The sequence below is a fragment of the Helicoverpa armigera genome, chromosome 22 (genome assembly GCF_030705265.1).
Source record: "Helicoverpa armigera isolate CAAS_96S chromosome 22, ASM3070526v1, whole genome shotgun sequence".
Classification (NCBI taxonomy): domain Eukaryota; kingdom Metazoa; phylum Arthropoda; class Insecta; order Lepidoptera; family Noctuidae; genus Helicoverpa; species Helicoverpa armigera.
The window spans coordinates 2,312,175-2,332,715 of record NC_087141.1 but is presented as its reverse complement, the minus strand read 5'-3'; the positions used below and the strand labels follow the sequence as shown (position 1 = coordinate 2,332,715).

The window sequence follows — 20,541 nt, the reverse complement described above, 5'->3', positions numbered from 1 at the left end:
ATATCCTAGACAGTCAAATATTAATGAATTTCTTCATTCATATGATTTGCGTTTCTATTAACTACAAATTAAATGAATGTTAATTCCGAAGTAAATATTTGTGTGGAAAAAAAATGAATGCTCTAGCTAGATTATATAAAAACATATGGTCAAATATAAAATAAAATGAAAAATGAGTGTGTAAAATATTATGATAACCATAAAAGCATTTAGAACTTTCTTTATGACATTATATGAACGTTATATCCAGTATAAAAACCGGACCAGAAAATTATGTTATCAAGGTATTTTTAGACTTTTTTTTATAGAGATAAGAGCAGGAAATTGTTATTTTTATAGGCTACCGATCCTGGATCTATTCATAGCATTTAGAGTTATTGCTTTTCAATACATTATAAGGGTTATATCTACGTGCGATGATATAAAAAAGTGGTACGTTATTTTCTTTATACGGAGATTTAATGACCATTAATACCATATCATAATAACCATTATAATGTCATTCTTGAGTTTATGAAGGTGTGATGTACAGACAAGACCTAAATGTCGTGAGCAATGTACCAAATAATGTTACGGCAATAATGAATCCCAGTTATAAGTATAAAAGGATATCATATTTTCCGCCACTGGTAAAAGAAGAAACAATTGAATGTTTAAAGAAAATCGAACAATCGAGATTTTTAATTATGTTAGTAAACTTGTCGATGCAAAACGTATATAGGCAGATTTACTGCTTCTATTTTAGAAAAAATTCATGACAGCAAATATTTTTTAATTATAACCTTCATTCACTAATCGCTTCTTAAAATCATTAATACTTGATAACAATTTTAGCTTCTACTTTTAATTACTTGCGTAAATTCTTGGAGAGTTCTGCTGTATTCTTAAGTTCGACATTCCAGTTTTTAATGATCCGGGACCGTACTAATGATTGGGGGAAACCGAAATTGGAATTCAACCCGACGCTTAATGAGGCTGTTTTTAAGGGCCTACTGGGGTACAACATACCCTCGTTTCGTTGTTAACCCGTGCCGTTGCTATTAATACAAATGACGTAAAACTAATTTTGTTAATGTTAATGACGAAAAAATTATGTTGTGGAAAACTTTGATGTCACTTAGTGATATTAGATCATTCAATAAGTACTACAAATTAATAAACAATGACCATGAAAGTTAACCATTCACAAGAAAAGGATTACCATGATAATGATTATGTTTTTGTTGTAAACGTGACGGAAATACTAAAAAAATAAACAAAATGAGGTCCTATTATCTTTTCGAAAATGTCATAACGTTACAAAATAAAAAAGCAAGTGGCAGGGTAATTGAAATTATATAAACAAGGGGACGCCTCGGTCCCATTTTTTCTCGACGAAAAAGAATAAAAAAAGTTTCAACAAAAGTCGTGAAGAGCCTTTTTTTAGAAACTGTCACCTACTTGAGTCTGTAATGTTGGTACTTGGTCGGAGTTTCTGAAGGTTGGCACTTGGTACGAGTGGAGTGATATTAACAGAATAGGTCATGAGTTTTGGGGGAATGTGGAAATCGCTTTTAAGGTCAAGGGTGTTCGTTTTACTCTTGTTTCACTGAAATGTCTACTCGTACGTTGAATACATAAAACCTTTCATAATATTTCATTCGAATAAGAGCGAGACTGCTGTCTTAACCCTCCACATACATTTCAAGAAACCTTAAGAAAGTATACGCGCTCCATAGACAAAATTAATATTGTTATTCTATCGATACCTGTACGAATGATATGTAGGTAGGTATATAATTTTAAGTTTCTATGGCGTTTTTGTACGACAGTCCATTTGAGTCAATATTTTTTCATCGAGTCCTATTTAGTTATTTCGACAGTTCCTTTAACCTTTTAAAGTTTACTTACTACTGAATGAATAATTTAGGTATATAATTATTAGTGCACCTGCTCTGCAGTGCAAAATAGTTAATGCCGATCTTTAAAGTTAAAAGATTAACCGTGGTAGCGTTAAAGAGTAAGCATTAAAACCCTGCTCACAACTAAATAGTTAGTATATTAATTGCCCAACTCAACAGCAGATAGCGTAGAAAGTTTACGCTATAGCACCCTTCAACAGTGAGTAACCAGCGAAAAATTGTTTAGAGAGAAAAGAAACATGCATGTACTCACTCGGCGTTGGTTTCAGGAGTCGGCAGATCTCCTATGGTGGTCAGAGTGAGGGTAGACCAGTATAAGGAGCCGAGGTACTTTCTCGTGAGAGTGGCGTAGTCTCCCGGCCGGTGGGGGTATACCCAGTCGCCCTGAAAGAAGATTTGTTTAATGTACTGTTGCTGGTATGTAAAACAAATGACGAGTGCAGGTTTTGTTCCGATTTGATAGTACTGAACCTAAATGGTACACAGAGTGGTACAGAATTGACTATATATCGATTGAAACCCATTGAGAGAAATTCCGTGCCCGTCGATATCATGGTTCACTATGATTCATCCGGACATACAGACAGAGTAGGTTACTCTTGAGGCCATTGTGAAATTCTACATGGATAGTCAAATTAATTCACGGGCATCGAACATAGTGTGATCCAAACTCAATAGTCAAGTGTGAGAGCAATGTACTACGAAGTGAGTCCTAATGTCTAGTAAGTATATAATATAAACCACTGAGTACATCTCATGCTTAACATTTTCTGAGTGTTACCTCTCGTTCTGTGACAGTTCATGAATATAAATAAGACATCTTGTAGTGAGGTATGTCGCGAGATTTTTACAACATAACGAGCAAAGGTATCTCGACATAAGTCGTGAATAAATTATAGCAATCTCACGGTGCAAGTAATTTCAAATGATATAATTTTCCTTGCTTCAAAAAAAAAGAATCCCACCCAAAACAAAAATGTGAAAGGCTGCCAAGTTCGATAATATGGAAATCCTTCGCCTATAAAAGAAGTGAGATCTGAATAAGTACCAAGTTCCATACACATACCTCAGTTAAAAATAGTTACTTTTTAATAATGTTACTTGGCAAGTTTTAATAGAAAATTAAATACTTGATTCATTGCGTTTAGTAGGTTTATAAGAAGGTGTGTGAAAACTTGCCAAGTACTCGTAACATCATTAAAAAGTAACTATTTTTAACTGAGGTATGTGTATGGAACTTGGTACTTATTCAGATCTCACTTCTTTTATAGGCGAAGGATTTCCATATTATCGAACTTGGCAGCCTTTCACATTTTTGTTTTGGGTGGGATATTATATAAATATAGATAAATTTAGTTCGTTTTAGTTCCTTAGGGGTATTTTACACTGGGTATTTTACACCTTCATTATTTTGAAACCGACTCACACTTGGCCATTTTCAGATTTTTCCCTTTACCTTGACATAAAGACCTCCATGCCAAATTTCAAGTCAATACGACCATTGGAAGTGGTCTAGGTTTTTGATGAGTGAGTCAGTGAATCAGTCAGCCAGTCAGTGAGTGTATAGTAAAAATAGCGATTTTCTGACGTCAATATCTCAAGACCTACAATAGGTCTCAACAGATACTAGAAATTTGAAATGTGTAAATAACATAGATTTTGAGTTATAGGGGGGTCGAATTTGGCCCGAAATGGTTCGTGTAACGGACGGCCGGTGTGCCGCTTTTTTTGCTCGAACTTGGCGGACACACTGCCGTGTGTCTAGATGCTATAAATTGAACGTCAGATTTTTTGCACGGTTTCTATATGTGCCAAATTCTATCAATACAAGCCAAACGATACATCATTTGGACCTACCAGTGAGATAAAAAGTAATCCTTAATTTATCTCGGCCGACTAATACGAAATGAGGGCTACTCCGCAAAAACCTTTTGAGGGTTTGCAAATCAGCTTAGCAAGGATCCAACAATGGGGCCTCGTCATTAGAGGACGGCTGTAAACTTAGTTTTCTACCCTGACTGTACATTTGTTTGGTAGAGAGTGGCAAGTTTAAACCATGGAGAACAAAATTACTAGCGGAGATATCATAACGCAATAGTTTATCGCATGTTTGGATAGCGAGGAACTTAATTAGCTCCGCCTTTACACGCTTTCTATAGAACCTGCCCATTATTTGGAAAAACATATGACCAATCTTTGACAGAGTAGTTTTGATTTGACTAGGAACCCGAACGTCTCCTTAGTTCTGGTAACTGATCACGCCTACCGTACGTCGCTTGACCTACAAGGGGGCGCCTGACCTACCTTCCTTATGGCGTCTCCGTTCTCTTTTCTTTCTCCGTTTAAACTCAATTGTTTACGAGTGACGTATCTTAAATGGGATAGAAGAATGGTGCGCTACAGGGCCATTGAAAGCGTGTGACTGTTTTAAACTTCTAATAGGGTAAACCGATCACTTATGTGTGTTAATAATTTAGTTACGAAAGAGGTGTCGGCGGAACTTTTGTTTTAGGTAGTTTTCTATTTAAACTCTACGGACGATGAGCAGTAACTTTCCTAAAAAAATAGCAATAGGGAACTACTTATCTCATTTTCATGAACAATTACCTATTCAAGGAATTTTAGGCATAGGTACCTCGTACATGCAAACAGATTACACCTAGGTACATTTAAATATGTTTTCTTTCACAAGATTTATAATTTGGTCAATTCCAAAGTTCCATGGAAATGTACCATTTACATATTATTTTCATAAAGTGTTTTTCCTCGCCGTGTAGGTTTTTACCGTGTGTAGGAGTATCATAAATTCACCTTTGATCTTGTATTTTGTATAAATAATATCCGAAACAATAACTTTATGGTTGTGGAATAAAACCAGTACATATAACAGCACTATTAAAAAGACCGTGGTCTTTAAACTTATATTCTTCAGTATGAAAGAGTAAAGTTTAATTTGAAACTGAAATTGCGTCATAATGTACCAGAGAATATAGTTTAAACTACGGTCTGTTGTACCAAAGTTCATACATTGTTTGTTCTACTTTCTTGAAAACTTCTTTCAGCATTATAATTAAAGCAATGATAGTTATTTTGAGACTGGGTTTCACACGTGGATTCGGTCATATGTCCCGCACCCGGATAAAAAGTAGCTTCTACCATCGCTGTGTTACCACCTATCACCATATACGCCGAATGTTTTAATCGATTCATCTGATTAGCGTAAAAGCGTGTCTAACAAAGTATCAAAATCTTTTTCGCATTATTATTTCGACGAGCGGGTCGGACTGTGTTTCCTACATCTCACGGGTGGAATGATCAATCTTCATCACCAGTTTTATATTTACACCTTATGTCTTGTATGTAACGCAATAAACGAATATGATCGATAACTACTAATTGTGTTTGGTCCTGAGTTTCGGATTTTCAACACTGAAATCATACGTCCATGATTTTCGAGGACTTTTGAGTACTCCCGTGTATTCTGGGAGGACCAAATGCACTTCATTTAACTTCAAAATCGCACACAATCTCTTAACAAAATCTTCAAAAGAAAGTAAAACATTAGGTTTGTTCGCGGCATTAACCGAGTGTAAGTACCGTACTTTACGTCCAACGTGTCGTAATGAGAACTGTCGGCTACAAATTAACGATGCTCAGTTCCGTGACCTAGGGTTTATGTCTTGGCTGTACTAAGAACCCGTTTGTAGTGTAGTGGTTAAAGGATACGTATTCTGAAGTTTTCAAGTGTTCTGTTTATATTGACTGTTTTGTTGCTACTGATTAGTATTAGTATAGTATTTCTATACCTAGTATTTCTATATAAAATGGCTTGTCTGGGTTTTAGGTATAGATTTACTGGTTTTCATATTTGAGTACTGCCTAAGTGCATTATATTTATGAATCCGGAATACTTTTTGTTGTTATTAAAACTACTTTCCCATTCCGCTTGTATCTCCGTCTCTTTCTAACTTCATCATCACTCTCAGCTTCATTTTTATCTCTATGCAGGTACCTACCTCACTCCAGAAGTCCAAACCCTACAGTTTTCTTTAGCCTAAAGTAATACTCATCCTAATTTCGCCCCCATTCTAACGTTATCATCAACTTTCCAACCTATGAATACTTCCAAAACCTGCAATAAGCACAAACCCAAGAAGTGATAGAAGTTACACCCACCTATTAACGTCACACGCTAAATGAATAAATCACTCTAAAAGATTTACGTCCCGAACCATATCGACAGGCATTTTCATTACGTTGGTTAACCGCGGCGCGAGATCCGGCCTATCTGATATCTCGGTCAAATCCGTATATAACCCTTGTCAAAGGAATTCAATGTCCTGTATTCAATATAAAAGTTTTTAGGACACTCAAACGTGGAAGGACATTAAATGGCTCTGCTACAAATTCAAATTGAATTCCTAATCTGAATTCAATAGATAAGTATCTTATGTGATATAAGTGATTATGGCATTAGTGAGATTTAAAGACAAGTCTTAGAACGTAGACTAGACCTATAACCCTACACTTAATCATGAGGATAAAGTGATAATGAAGTCTCTGAGTAGATAATGAATTAATAACCCAGTAAGATAGGAATTATTCCAGGAATTCTTTATTAACCATATAACATTTATTGGTAGTACGGTTTGTGGAAATAATTTTATGTATTTCTACGCATTTTAAATCACATATTCGGATGAACTCAGTTACCCGATGATTCTAAGTTCAGTAACTTCTCCAAGAAATAAAAGTTTATTTATTGTAGTAAGTAAAGTCTAAAAAATTACCTCAAGGGTACAGTCAAATATTTTTTCAATCAGTGTATTTCAAACATAACGTTATATTTACATAGATATTGTGTCTAAACCCAAATAATTTAATCCCTGGATAGTCGTAGGAGTACCCTAATAATTTGAAATTCAAAAGCAAATTGACTGTAACCGTGAATATGATATGCTTTACCTACGCCCTTTGCAAATCTCATCATAGAATTGTGTGCTTAAGAAATCAAGGGAGGATAACTTCTAAATAATTTCAGTGTTTATGTAATGTATTAGTATAGTAAATATGTGTCTTAATATAATATGTAGGTTGTCTCGAAATGCGGAGATAAGTTGTAGGAAGGTACCTATTCGAAAGAGATACCGCGGCCCTGGTATATAAAAGGCCTATGAAGGAACACGACGATTTTAGTCAGTAAGAGTCTGACACTCCCTCACCGCTGCTAACCCACAGCGGGAGGGGTCATTTGATGATTTTTGACGTCGTTAAAAAAAAAGGTACCTATCATCTAGGTGCATCAACCTTCGTATAATCTCAGGTCAATCTTTTGTAGTAAGAAAACTTCAATCTCGTAAATTATATCAGTAATTGATATAATTTACGAGATTGAAGTTAGTAATTATATTTAAGTGCGCGTGATTTTAATAAGAATCTCAAGCTTAGCACTAGTTTTGTGAAAGAGCCTTAGGTCATTAGAAATATTGATCTAGACTTTATCTCTTCCCTGCAGAGGTCTTGCCACGTCTTCCCTTTAGGTCTTAGGCCGGTTTTACCGAACCTAGCTCAAAATTTGGGACTACCTTCCTACTTGAAATTTGCATATTTTTTAATAATAATACATTTAGGGAAATTTCATTAGTTAAATCTTATTGTAGGTAGCAATTGAGATAGGTCTTATATTCCAGGCCCAAGCCTCTTGTGTGATATGGTGAAGAAAATACGTATAAAAAATTGGGTCACATCATGAATAAGTTTTACAGCAATAATGCTAATTCAAAATTATAAAAAAAATATTGGCATCTTCAGACTATAAAAAAAAGTCAATACAGCTTTGCACCAATTACATAAGTGAGACAGAAGTAACTACTAACCTGGAACCCCTCAGCTTCTGACAACAAGAAGTAGAAGCAGCCGAACCAGTGCGCCAGGATCAGCAAGATATGGATGAGGTTGATGACCCGCCAGAAGTTCGGGTACACCGTCCTGGACTCCACTATGTAGTAGAAGTCCACTGCTCTGTACACCTGGAAGATAGGTTTTGTTAATTTCGGAAAATAGAATGGGCTAAAGACTCGCAGTGGTTTACGTCGTCACAGTCTTAAAAATGTCCACTGCTGGAGAAAGGCCTTCTCAAGCTGATCGGATTTACCCATACTCACCACGCTAGGAATGCATGTTGGTGAGCGTTCAGTTTTGTAGTTACGTTATTTTAGGTCGGGAAATACCTATTGACTTTCTTTAATAAATAATTGAAGATACTGACTCAGGATTTGTGCCCATATCATGTTTATAGGCTCCCTTTTTTAAAATCAAACATTACCGTTAATAGTTCTACAGAGACTGAATCATTTGGAGATGGAGCATTTATTTTGAGTAGGCAAACAATTTGATAACAATAATTTCAAGTCCAATTTATTCAGACATTCAACAGTGTGAATGTGGAATATAAAGATGTGCTACTTTAGAACCTCCTTTTAAAATTTTATAATAACGAGTCTCGTTTTACGTTACTGTTCTATCTTGTAGTATTAATAGGAAACCGATAATGTGTGCTTAGAGACCATAATAGCACAGATTATATAATAGTTACTACGTAACAGATAAATCACTCCATACAAAAAAGTCCATACCTACTGTTATAAGCACCTACAAGTTCCCCAACTACCTACAAATTCCTAGCTGCGTTATAAAATGAACCTTAAAAGCTCGAGCGCTTGATTGTTATTCGAATGCGATAGCGCACAGTTCAGTGACCGCAACCGTGCCGTGGCCGTGCTTAGGGTTGCTACTTACAATTTATTAATATTTACGTAGGAAAACAAAGTTACGTAATATCAAGAATATTTTTCTTTAGTTAACTATTGTATTGCCAACTAAAATGGAGTATGGGTACATATTACTAAATATTACCTAATACGTAAGCATAGGTACTTAAGTAAAGCTTTCGTCAAAATCAAAGGCGGTTTCCAACTATTTTTCGAGCACAAGTGCCATACCCCATATGGTACAACTCCGTCGAGTGTTGATACATACCTAAAATTGGTTTCTGCGTAGCGACACGCGTAATGTTCCGAGTCGTCATTAAATTGGACCAGAACTATACCTACTTACACTCGAGATGTGTTTTGAGCTAAAAAACTCACAATACAGTTCATATAACTAAGTATGTATCTAAAGTAAAATAAGTACCTAATGATCTCTGTTGTTAAAATCATAAAGTAGATAAGTATTAATTTATAAAAAAAAAAATAGAATTACTAGATAAGCTCATACATATAAAATGTTTCTAAATCGTACAATAGTCGCATATAAACCAACACAACTCAAAATAATCCATCAGTTTGTGAGGTAGCTTAAAAAAACCTAATAAAAACCAACAGCATAACATGCCGCGAAATAAAAATAATAATATTGGAGCGCGCGCGGCGCGTGTGACTGTTGTGCGCCCTGAGCCGCGTGGGGCTACCGGTAACCCAGCGAGCGGTAGGCATTTATCGCGCGCAAGTACGTCGAGTGACAGAGGCCTGATAATAGTCCGTTCAAGGAAGCTATTGCACCTATAATAAGGCCATGCTATAACTATCAAGGATTTATCATGGCACACCATTTTCACCTTTAATGTGAAAGTTATGGTCTTAGAAAGGAGTTTTATGGCATAAAGTATGATCTGGAGGATGCATGTCATTTACATTAATACCATATATAAATATTATATTCTAGCTTTTTACTGCAGTTTCACTCGCATCCCGTTTAAACTACTTACTGCGCGCACCCGGGTATTACTTATAACTATAGCCGGGACACTGTACCTTCCTTGTTGAAATGATTTTTTAATTCGAATCAGTAGGCAAAAAAAAATCTTCTTTATTATATACCAGCTGTTTTCCCCCGGTTTCACACGCATTTCGTGGGAGCTAATGCCCGTACTGGGATAAAACAGGGCCTACGTTACTCGTACTGGTAATGTAGGTTTTTAATAGTGAAATAGTTTTTAAAATCGGTCCAGTAGTTTTTGAGTTTATTTATTGGAAACAAACAATTTTTTTCCTTTCTATATTATTAGAATAGACTTATAGATGGAATGCGCAAATCAAACTCCATTTGGCAGATTTTTTATTCTTAGCCTATCTTCTAGCCTAGATATGCAGTGATTGAGCGTCCTTGATCGAAAGCTTTTATCGAAACATGAACCCAGTGCCGTAGGCTCTGTTGCCTTATTTTCTATTCTGTGTCAATATACGGTAGAACAGTTTCTAGTAGATTTCAGTCAGGATTTATTCTTCTATAAAATCATTTGCATGTTACATAAGCGTAGTAAAAGAAAAGAAAGGGATTGTCAATCCCTACTAATATGTATTATAAATGCTAAAGTAACTCTATCTGTCTGTCTGTCTGTTACGCTTTCACGTCTAAACCACTGAACCGATTTTAATAAAATTTGATGCAGAGATAGAGTTGACCTTGAGAAAAAACGTATGATAGTTTTTATCCCGGACTTTTGAAGAGTTCTCTTGGAAACGCGGGCGAAGTCGTGGGCGGAAGCTAGTATTCTATAAGTGTAATAACCAAAATTAAAACAGACCACACTTGTACTGGTAATATCCACATTCTATTGTCCTTCAACCACAAAGTTCTACAATCTTAAAGTTAACTCAACGAAGCAACGTAAAAGAATTTCAATAAACAACATCGAAGACAATGATTACTGTCGGAAATCCAAACGTTCGGAAACCGTAACATAATGAACAAAGTCCCAATCTTACAAATATTTATTGAAATTAAAGCCATTCAAAGCGAGTGTAAAACCGTTTTGATTGCAAATATTTCATTCGTAAAGGTTGGTTCACATTTGGAACGCAATGTTATGCTGCTTGTGTCACTGGCCCTCTCAATATACCTAACCAACTTAAGAAAAGACAGACGGTCTATGATGGGTTTCGTTAATTTAAATTATAGGATCACATACAAGGGCCGATTTTTTAATCTCCAGATGACTTTATTCCGAAGCGTAAGTTTGACATTTTAACAGCTTTTGTGTAGAAAATATTTCAAATCGCCAATTTTTTATTCCAGAGGTTAAAAAGTTAACTGATGATTACAAAATCCGGCCTTAGATGTATTAAGTGTTATGTTATGAACGTCGAAAAACGGTAGGTCAAAGGTACTTAATACAGCTTCTGAAAGGAGTTGATTAAGTTTGGATTTTGAACAATCATTTCATAATATAATTCAATGAAATACCAGCAGATTTTGTCTCAGATGTGAACTCAGCTTTATGCTTGTTCGTCGTGAAACGATTTTGAAGGAGGTCTTAATTACGACTGTTACATTTTATGTCTAAATTAAGAGTTTATGTAGCATTCAGTACTGAATTGACGATGTCTTTCATTTGTTTAAGTAAGTACCATTACACGGAGTATTGCCCTTAAGCAATGTTTTGTTTTTGTTTATTAATTTGATTACGTTCTTGGCTGTTACCAAGTTTAATTTGTAATTTTCCTTTTATAATTTTGTGTGAATTCTATTTCCATACGATTGTGATTAAATTGAGGAATAAATGTAGCGATTTGACATATTTTCTATAGCAACAAAAGCTATCAAAACTTAAAACTTTATTCTGTTAAGTCATTTGGCGCTTGAAAATCGTTCCTTAAGGACCCTTAAAGAATACGTTTGACATGTTACCAGCTCTTGTGTAGATATAGGTATATCAAACCACCATATTTATTCCTCAGATAGAAGTTGATGATTGAAAAATCGACCCTAAAACTACACTGGTATTCATCCCCTAAAATGCTTTGCTATAACATACCACGGATAGGCGCCGGATCTAAGTAATAACATAATATGATGTGCTTACCTTACAGAACCTAGGGAAGCGAATGATGGGGTTGGTTCCGATGTGGAGCTGCAGTAAATCTAGGGGCGCTAGTGACACTATGTCGAGGAGGAAGTTGCGCGACTTCAAGTAATGTTTCGCTAGTTTCTTCGAGTCGTATACCTGTGAACAAAAATTATGTATTTGGTTAATAAATGCAATATTAATAATAACCTACTAAAACTATCCTTAACATAATGTTAGAGCAGGATTTACATTATTTACGTGCTTTTTGCGACATCGCTGCGCTATTTTGTATCTGATATCCTCTCTGTTGTTGACAAAATGGCTAATAACTTTAAAACGACTGAGCTCATTTTGATGAATCCTGTCTTGAATTACTGCTGAAAAACCAGCTTTCACCAAAATACCAACTTTTAAATTAGTTCATCCGCTCAAGAGCTATACAGTGCCACAAACGGACACACGACCGTTAAAATATCACCGTATTGCGTCGGGGCTCAAAACTAAGTAAGGTCATCAAAAAAAGTATATATATGCTCACCATCAGTCCTTGCTCCAGGTAGCCAGTTCTTAGCTGCACAACGAGGTCCAGAGCGAAGACCACATCGCTTATACCGTCCACCGTCAGCCAGAAGAAATGGCACATTATCTGTGGACAGAAGGATAATCTTCAATCTTAAGGGTACTTTTTAATATTAATAAAGTTATAATATGAAGGTTTGTGGGTTTGGATGTTTGTTCCTTAATCGGGCTTTATGTTTTTTCCTCCGAGCCTTTTTCCCAACTATGTTGGAGTCGGCTTCCAGTCTAACCGGATGTAGCTGAGTACCAGTGCTCTACAAGGAGCGACTGCCCTATCGGGCTTTACCTAATGACTTAAAGAATTATGATGGACAAAATGAAGCTTATACCCACATCAGGCTATAATATAGTCTGATTTTATTTTTTTGAAAGTATTCCCCAAAGGAACGTGAAAACCGCGGGCAGAAGTTAGCAGAAAAAAAATATTACAAAAAAGAAATTTCAAATAAGTATGTAATCACTAGAGACTTGTATAAACACAGTTTAATAAAACTTTTATTACTTTTCTTTGAAAACTCAATAAACTTAGATATTCTCGTCAAATTAAATAGTAATATTAGTATTTCCAAACTTATTTCACCTGTCAATCTTAATTCCAATGAAGAGAATTTTATTATTTTTATTTGTACAAAGTTTTCACAAATTATATGGAATCTCAGGATGGGATGGTATATATAATAATTATGCCACGTACGAACTGCTATTTAAAGTAATAAAAACTGTTCAGAGCAGATCATTCAGCTCAAAAACGAAAAATACAATTCTTTGAAAAAAAAAACATTTTCTTTCGTAATACAAACATCATAAAAATATAGGGACTTATGATGATAACCAGCGTTCGTATAACAAAATTACATCAAATAAGTATTGGTCGAAAAACCTACAATATCAATCAATTATGCACCTTTTAACATTGCATGATTTTATTACAAGGCATCATCAATCATTTACAATCTTAATACCAACCATGGATATGCCTATATGTATAAACATATTACAAAAGAATACATTCGTTAAGTTTGTTAGTAAGAATCTGGATATAATAACAATGAAGAATATAAAAAGGATCAAAAGAAAGTTTAGTAGACAGTAAAATCTTTTATATGTCTACTTTATATACGTTAGAGGTTATTTATAAAACCGACTAGTCTTATATATTGTAGGTAATAAGATCCTATACATTCTGAAAAATGGTGAAAAAGTTTTTCACATACCTATTATTTACATTCTTAAAAAGTTTTTCAAATATTTTTTGTTTTTTTTTTATTGGAACATTTTTTAAATATTGTTGGTATTTTTGTGTTTAGAAAAAAAATGTAAAGGCTTATCTACCTATGTGTTATTATTGTGTTAAGAATGTTTATTTTCCAAAAAGAAATGTTAATAAAAAAAGAGGTAAACATTATAGGCACAATATTAAAAACGTTTTTGTTCACAACCTCCGACTTTCGGAATTAAATTAAATGTATGGAGTAGGAATAATACCTAAAATAACTTCGCTTTACGACTTCGCATAAGTCTTGGTGCGTAAAGTTTAGCAATTTTTCATTTTATACGTTCGTCGGCGTTATTAACAGAAATATTTATTGTGGAACTCTCTCAGTTCAGGGATAATGTAGGCATTTTTCTTTTTCACACTCTAACTGCTGTGTTTATGTAGATGTGAATTGCTCCCTTTTTGTTCAGTGATATTCATATCATAATCCTTGATGTAATGGTGTCTTGTGGGATTATTGTCATGATAATATCAAATATATTGTGGTGTCAGTATTCTTAATACTTCCTTATATTTGAGACCAACAGTGTCATCGTAAAATGTCACAACTATGTATCTTATCTAGCATGCTTGTTAAATGATTATTTTCAATAAAACATTTTTACAGAATAGGCCAAAAGAGGCGGATGAGGAGGAATTACCAAAAGAGGCGTGAGAGTCTTTTTTGCTTTGTAGGCAATAAATTAAATAGATACTCTTTGCACAGCTTATTTTTTGTACAATTGTTAAGAACCTCAAAATATCAACACAAAATACCAAAAAAAAAAAAGATTTCTACCTCCAACATGAAACCTCCTTTCTTAAAAAAATGTAATCCAGAGTTTGTAACATCTAAATAAGAGATGACAAGTGGGTTACGAATGAAATCGATAGACGTTTTATGGCTTTCCTTGGGGTTACGCCCTTAAGGGAAAGTTGACACTCTCGCTACCCCTGTTTACGTGACCATTCCCAAGAGACGAAAGGGTTGACTGCCCTGTAGATATTGAAAAGACTGTGAAAGCGATGGATAGAAAAGTTGTCTTTTGTTTTTGTTGTTTGTTTTAATAGGTCCCTCGGTTGCAGTAGTCATAAGCGGAACTGCCGTGCACTGGTTTGATTCTTAAGTAGGGCTTAAATCACTTTGGGGTTTATACGAACTTTTATAAAACAAGAGTCAGAGCTTGAAAGTTGGTTGTTTAAGACCCTTGTGTCTAGGAGGGCTGTGAGGCGCAAAGCCAGTTCCCTCGAATGCTGCTCAGTAGCAGTCGTTATTAAGACTCTACTTAGAGGCTGGCTGGTCATCAGGCTGATTTGAGACAACTCCGTCACTAGGGCTTGTTAGGTGATTAAACCGGCAGGTCACTCGAATCAATCGTGTAATTTTTTTTGTACGACTGGTTTTTATATAACTTAACTTGTTAAGCCAAAGCTGTGGTTAGAATGAACAACAGATAAAAACAAAACAAAATCGCAAATGAGACACAAAATATTCCTCTATTTGTCTACATTAGCTTACATTCAAATTTCGAATACATATTTTATTTGAAAACAGAACGCCGAAGCTTTGACGACTCAAACCGACCGAAGCTAGACTGAACAATAGTTTCCTTCGATGCATTTTTATTCTCAATTTAAAAGTAAAATCGTCCTCGAACAGCCAATGGCGCGCAATAACAGGCTTCCGATACAGTAAACTGCCAGTATCTGTGATTGCATCGTTAAAAATATTCGGATCTACAATTTCTATTGAGTTTATAGGATATAGGATAATGTCTAAATAAATTGCTGGGGGTTATAAAGAATAAATAAGTATGGCCTTATCAGCTCTTATTTAGGTTTTAGCTATACCTAAGCGTTTTGTTCAAAATAAAATCAATTACCACAGATAATTACTCCAAGTATTAAAAAATACATTGCACTACTGCCTTCTTTTCAAACTGGCACGAAAAGAATATTTTTAACTCGGACCATTTCACGTACCACCACAAGCAATTCTAAAACTTAATCCCTAGGTTTAAGGTTCATATTCTTTTGTAATTGGACCGCGAGTTTGACCTGAATAATGGATTATCCAATAGAAAGACGCGACGTTACATTGAACTGCTGTATTTTCATGACACGATATTACCTACTATTGTTGGGCGAACCAACTGTTTAATTATGTATAAGCTTTTTGATAGTTTTCGTTAGTAGCGTGGGAAAGAATACATTAGTCTTATTCATAAATTATTATTAGCTGTTATTGTTTAGCTTTGATTTTATGGTTTAGAAGTTTACTTAACTTACATTGACCTCTTTTAAAAGGTTATCGAACAATTTCGATTTGAATTTTAATATGACCGCAAAACGAGTTCATATAAAGTTTCTCTTTATATATGTATAAGTCGGTAGAATGTAATTTTTACTTTTTTATTGCTTTTTCTGCTAATAAACTGACTCAGACCTGTCCACCTTCAACTAGGCATTTCATAAAATCTCACAAGGTTCCTAAGACAAAAATAATTAAAAAAACTTACTTGTAACTCAGGAAAGCTTTGCCTAACGATGAGGGTCCAAAGATTATACAGCACGAAGACGGTGATGAGCCACAGCCAATAGAAGAAGAAGTTCTCGTCCGGGTTGACAACTGTGCGCGGCGCTCGAATCTTGCGCCGCCTCTGTCGGTTCGTTGATCTGTGCTCGCCTGCCGCGCCCTCTGATCCGGTGTCTTCTACCTATGTTGAAGTAATGTGAATTATATTTTTTGGATGGAAATTAGAACATAGGAAACTCAACATGGAGATAAAATTGTTTTGGAACTTAGAAGATAGGAAATATGTGGAATAATTTAAGGTCGACGCCTTCGGATTTGTTCAAACTATTTCCTATTGATGATATGTGTGTGCCTGCCAGGGCTGCGGGATTGTTTGAAAGAGTTACCGTGGCCCTAGTACATAAAGGACTTAAGAAAGAATATGGCGGGTTTTTGTCAGTAAGGGTCCGACACTCTCTCATGCTGAATCCACTGTGGAAAGGGTCATTTGATGATTTCGCATAAAAAAAAATGTATATTTGATTAGAGTTATACCTATATAGTAAAGAACAACATTATCTGTAAAAAACAGAGGTGAAAAATAAGATTAATATTTTCCTTTAAAATGTGTTTCTATGCTTTTTCACTTACTATATATTCGAAAGGTGTAGTAGAATAGTAGACGTAGGTAGATAGACGGAAGTAGGTTGATATCAACGAGGCAAAAAATTACAATCAATTAATCAGCATAAAAGCCTCTTCCGAAAATACCTTAATCCATTTAGTAGTTGTAATGTCCATAACGTGATCCATCACTCAATTTAAATCTAATAAATACACATTGGGCTCACGGTAATTCAATTTTGTCTCACTGCATATCCGATAAGGGTATTACTAGGACATTTACGGTGCGACATAATCGAAATTCAGTGCAAAGTTTTCATTGCATTATTTTCAAAATTTGATATTCTACACTCGCATTTTATGAATGTTAAATTTTCGCATATAATATGCTTTATTTATTACAGCATATAATACGAAACAAGTTTTACGACTACATCATAAAAGCACCCAAAATCGGAAGTGTCATTTCAATTTACGTGCCCCAAAAGTTTGGGGACACGCGTTACCACGCTAATATAAAGTGACTCGAACTACTTCCATACAGTCTGTAATCTTAATCTGTACTGAGGCTTCTAAATTCAATATCGTTTAAGGTATGTTTTGAATGCCAGCGACTGGAACTGCCGATCGCACATGCCGTGACTCCATGAAAACAATTGCCGTCGTACCACAAAAACGTCTGTTGAACATTTGTCAAAAAAATCTCAGATTACGACATTGAAATGATGTCCGTTTTGCAGTCACTTTTTTTAAACAAGTGTTAAACAGATGTTTAAAATGTTGTAGTACGGCTGTTGATATTTAAGGGCGACTGCACGTGGGCTGCGGGATTGTTCGAAAAAGTTACCACCCTGGTACATGAAGGGCTTAAGAAGGAACAAGATGGGTTTTAGTCAGTAAAATGCTGAACATTATGGTTTTTAGTTATTAAGAGTGTGACACTCCCTCACGCTGCCAATACACAGCGGGAGGAGTCATTTGATGATTTGCCATAAAAAACAAAAAATAAAGGGCAACTGGACGTGCTGCTGCCGCTTCAATTCAAAACGGCTTCGTGTAATAATGCAGTCGCGGCATGTGCGGTCGGCAGTTGCAGTCGACAGGTGACATTGAAAACGTACCTTTATTCAGATGCATGACCCAGTGGCAGTATACGTAACGTGATCGATGGTGTAATGTTACGCTTCATGGTGTAACATTACAGGGAACGGGAATTAACGCGTAACTAGCTGAATAATTGCTAGCTTGTTTGGGTCCAAGGGATGGTGGTGAAATTCAGAGGGTATTGACATGGTATTTTGTATTTCATATTGTTGGTAAAATTGTATCTACTAAAATTAATACATGTAAGAACGATATATAGGATTAATGACGAATAAGGATTTTTACATATTAAAGATGATTGAAGTACCTAATTAGATTGTTATTCAAATCTACTTTTTATTTATTGCAGGTGCACTGAACACGCATGATGGCTACCTGAGAGAGATAATGAATTGAACTCCCTATTGAAAAGAATAAGGCAGAGGGAATAATGGTAGAGGGAAGACCTTACGAGAGAAAGGATATTTAGGTAATGTTAACCCGGAGTACTCACAGTTTCTTGCGTTAACGGTGTTTGTCTAGTGGAAAATCTCTTCAAGAAGGAATCTTCTCTCTTGAGCGGCGGTTTCTTCTGTATCGCAGAGCTGAGCTGCACGGTCGTCCGCAGCTTCATCCATCTTTGATTCGATTTTGTTCTGCAGTCATACAAGCTCGTCAGTATCAAGTCAACTCGCCACACTACAGTAGGGAGTTTAGTAAGCAAAAGTAGCCATGCTTTCAGATAGTCAAGTATATTAGATAGACAAGAAATGACAGGATTACTTCAATTACTCTCTTAAGCACAGATTTCTGGAAGATTCTGTTCATTTATTTTCAAGGAAAGTGTTATTGACATTGGAATATACAAATCTCTATTGTTACTTTGTTATGTGCGGTGATGCACTAGAACTTCGTGAACAGAAAAATCTCAAACACGTGCAAATAAATTACTCTATTTCGACATGCGGCATGGCAACTCACACTAGAGAAACAAAAAGTCCAACTCGAATATAATAATATGATAGTTTGTAGAGTGAGATATCAGTGAATTGAATCTATCAGTTCTAAACTAGTAACTAGGCATCTAAAGTTAGGAGCTCGAAACTATTCGTCTATTGAAACATTAAAAATGCAGTTAAACAATGAAATAACATTGAACACGTTTTTATTGTCTCAAGTACAGTAGGAAAGTAGAATCACTTGGTGAACTAGTAAGACACAATATTCACAAGAAAAACACACATAATCCAGTGAGTAAAGTACCATTCCCGAAGTTCCTATACACTGACGAAGGTAGCACATTAGTGGGAAATCATAAACAAACAATGAAATATAATAACAATCGACAACGATGCGGCTTTACCGGTGGTCCGATAGTGTTCGAACCTCTTTATTTTCCTGAGTGCCTGGTAGTATGCCATGACAGCTTGGACGTGTCTCCATTTATGGCCGCGTTTGTCTGTGTCTGACCCCGCCCTCTCAGTGTCCTGCATGGACTTGCGAGAGCTTGACGAACTCGATGCAATGATCGGTCGCCTATAAAGGGATGTATCGTGTTATACGGAGACAGTGGTGTAGTGTGTGCAATGTTGGTGGAAGCCTGCTGTGACCGTTGCGCGCTTTGGTGGGCCCGAACGGCGGCCCTCACGTGCCATCTAGAGCTAAAGTTCTATGAGTCTACTGATCATTCGGAACTAAAATCTAATAAAATCTATAGAAGCAGTAGCAGACATTAAGATTTAAAAAGTAAAAAAGAGGTAGTTCGTTCCACCAAAGCGGACAACACGTCACAGGACACGATACATTGTCGACGAGACTTCACAAAGTATCACATGCATAATGCCTACATCTCGTCAACGGACAGTACAATTTAATAAGTGTTTATACAATATTTTAGCATTAGGTGTCGTCTACACGGCCAGCTGTGCAAGGTCGTGAACTAACTTCAACAGTTATACTATTGCATTATGCACAATTATCGTGTAGGCTTAGGGCACCAATTACGTATCAGTCGTACGTATAGTCGACGATTTAATCTGGCTATCAAGTGACGTATGTAATGTCTTTCAATAACAATTCGACACGCAATTCGGCCAATTTTTCCGGTTCACGTTGAGGATAGATATTAGAAAGTTTGTCGAGGGTAGAAATTGATTGTCTGTGCACGTAAGCCATTGCAAACGTCACTGATAGCCAGCAGTTGATCTATCGGGCATACGTAATCAATCAGCATTGGTATTGGATCGTGCTCGTTGCTAGGGTCGCAGCTAAGCGTATCCAAAGCGTACGGTGCTTACATCGGGCCACTTACATATCATCAGGCCTCGCATTTGGAGTGAATGGAGATAACTTGCTCAACAGCCTGAACAGGTTGGGAAAATTGCTTATCATCAATTTCTATAACATTTCTATCGTAATTTCTATGACATGGAATTAAAGCCTTTTAAGCCTCAGATTTATAGAGATGCTTTAAGTTATATTTTGTATGCATGAAAGTAATAAATCATCTTTATAAGATGTGATGTTTAGTAAAATATGTACTTTAATATGTTATGCATACTCAGTAGGTAGGTAAATTAATGTAGAAATTATGTAAATATTTAACGCACGATTTCAGGTGTATTGCAAATTATATTTGGCTTAAAATTTACATATCTTAAAGATAGGGTTATATTATGTATAATTTGATATTATACTTATACTTAAATGACTTTAAAGAAAATAAATAAAAAAT

General features: G+C 35.6%; 1 protein-coding gene across 15 annotated transcripts in view; it reads right to left on the bottom strand.

Moving 5' to 3' along the window:
• Positions 1 to 20,541, bottom strand: part of Cngl (Cyclic nucleotide-gated ion channel-like) — a 299,859-nt gene that overhangs the window by 21,298 nt on the left and 258,020 nt on the right. For 10 of the 15 annotated variants that reach the window (XM_064040521.1, XM_064040524.1, XM_064040523.1 and 7 more), the window contains 7 exons: positions 19,194 to 19,343; positions 18,322 to 18,463; positions 16,105 to 16,302; positions 12,290 to 12,397; positions 11,767 to 11,907; positions 7,778 to 7,930; positions 2,155 to 2,285 (listed from right to left, as the gene is read on the bottom strand). In XM_064040521.1, coding sequence (XP_063896591.1) covers positions 2,155 to 2,285; positions 7,778 to 7,930; positions 11,767 to 11,907; positions 12,290 to 12,397; positions 16,105 to 16,302; positions 18,322 to 18,463; positions 19,194 to 19,343 — 1,023 coding nt within the window. Of the gene's footprint in view, positions 1 to 2,154; positions 2,286 to 7,777; positions 7,931 to 11,766; positions 11,908 to 12,289; positions 12,398 to 16,104; positions 16,303 to 18,321; positions 18,464 to 19,193; positions 19,344 to 20,118; positions 20,170 to 20,541 lie in introns of all 15 variants that reach the window. The other 5 variants (XM_064040530.1, XM_064040532.1, XM_064040535.1 and 2 more) reach the window with 2 other exon arrangements.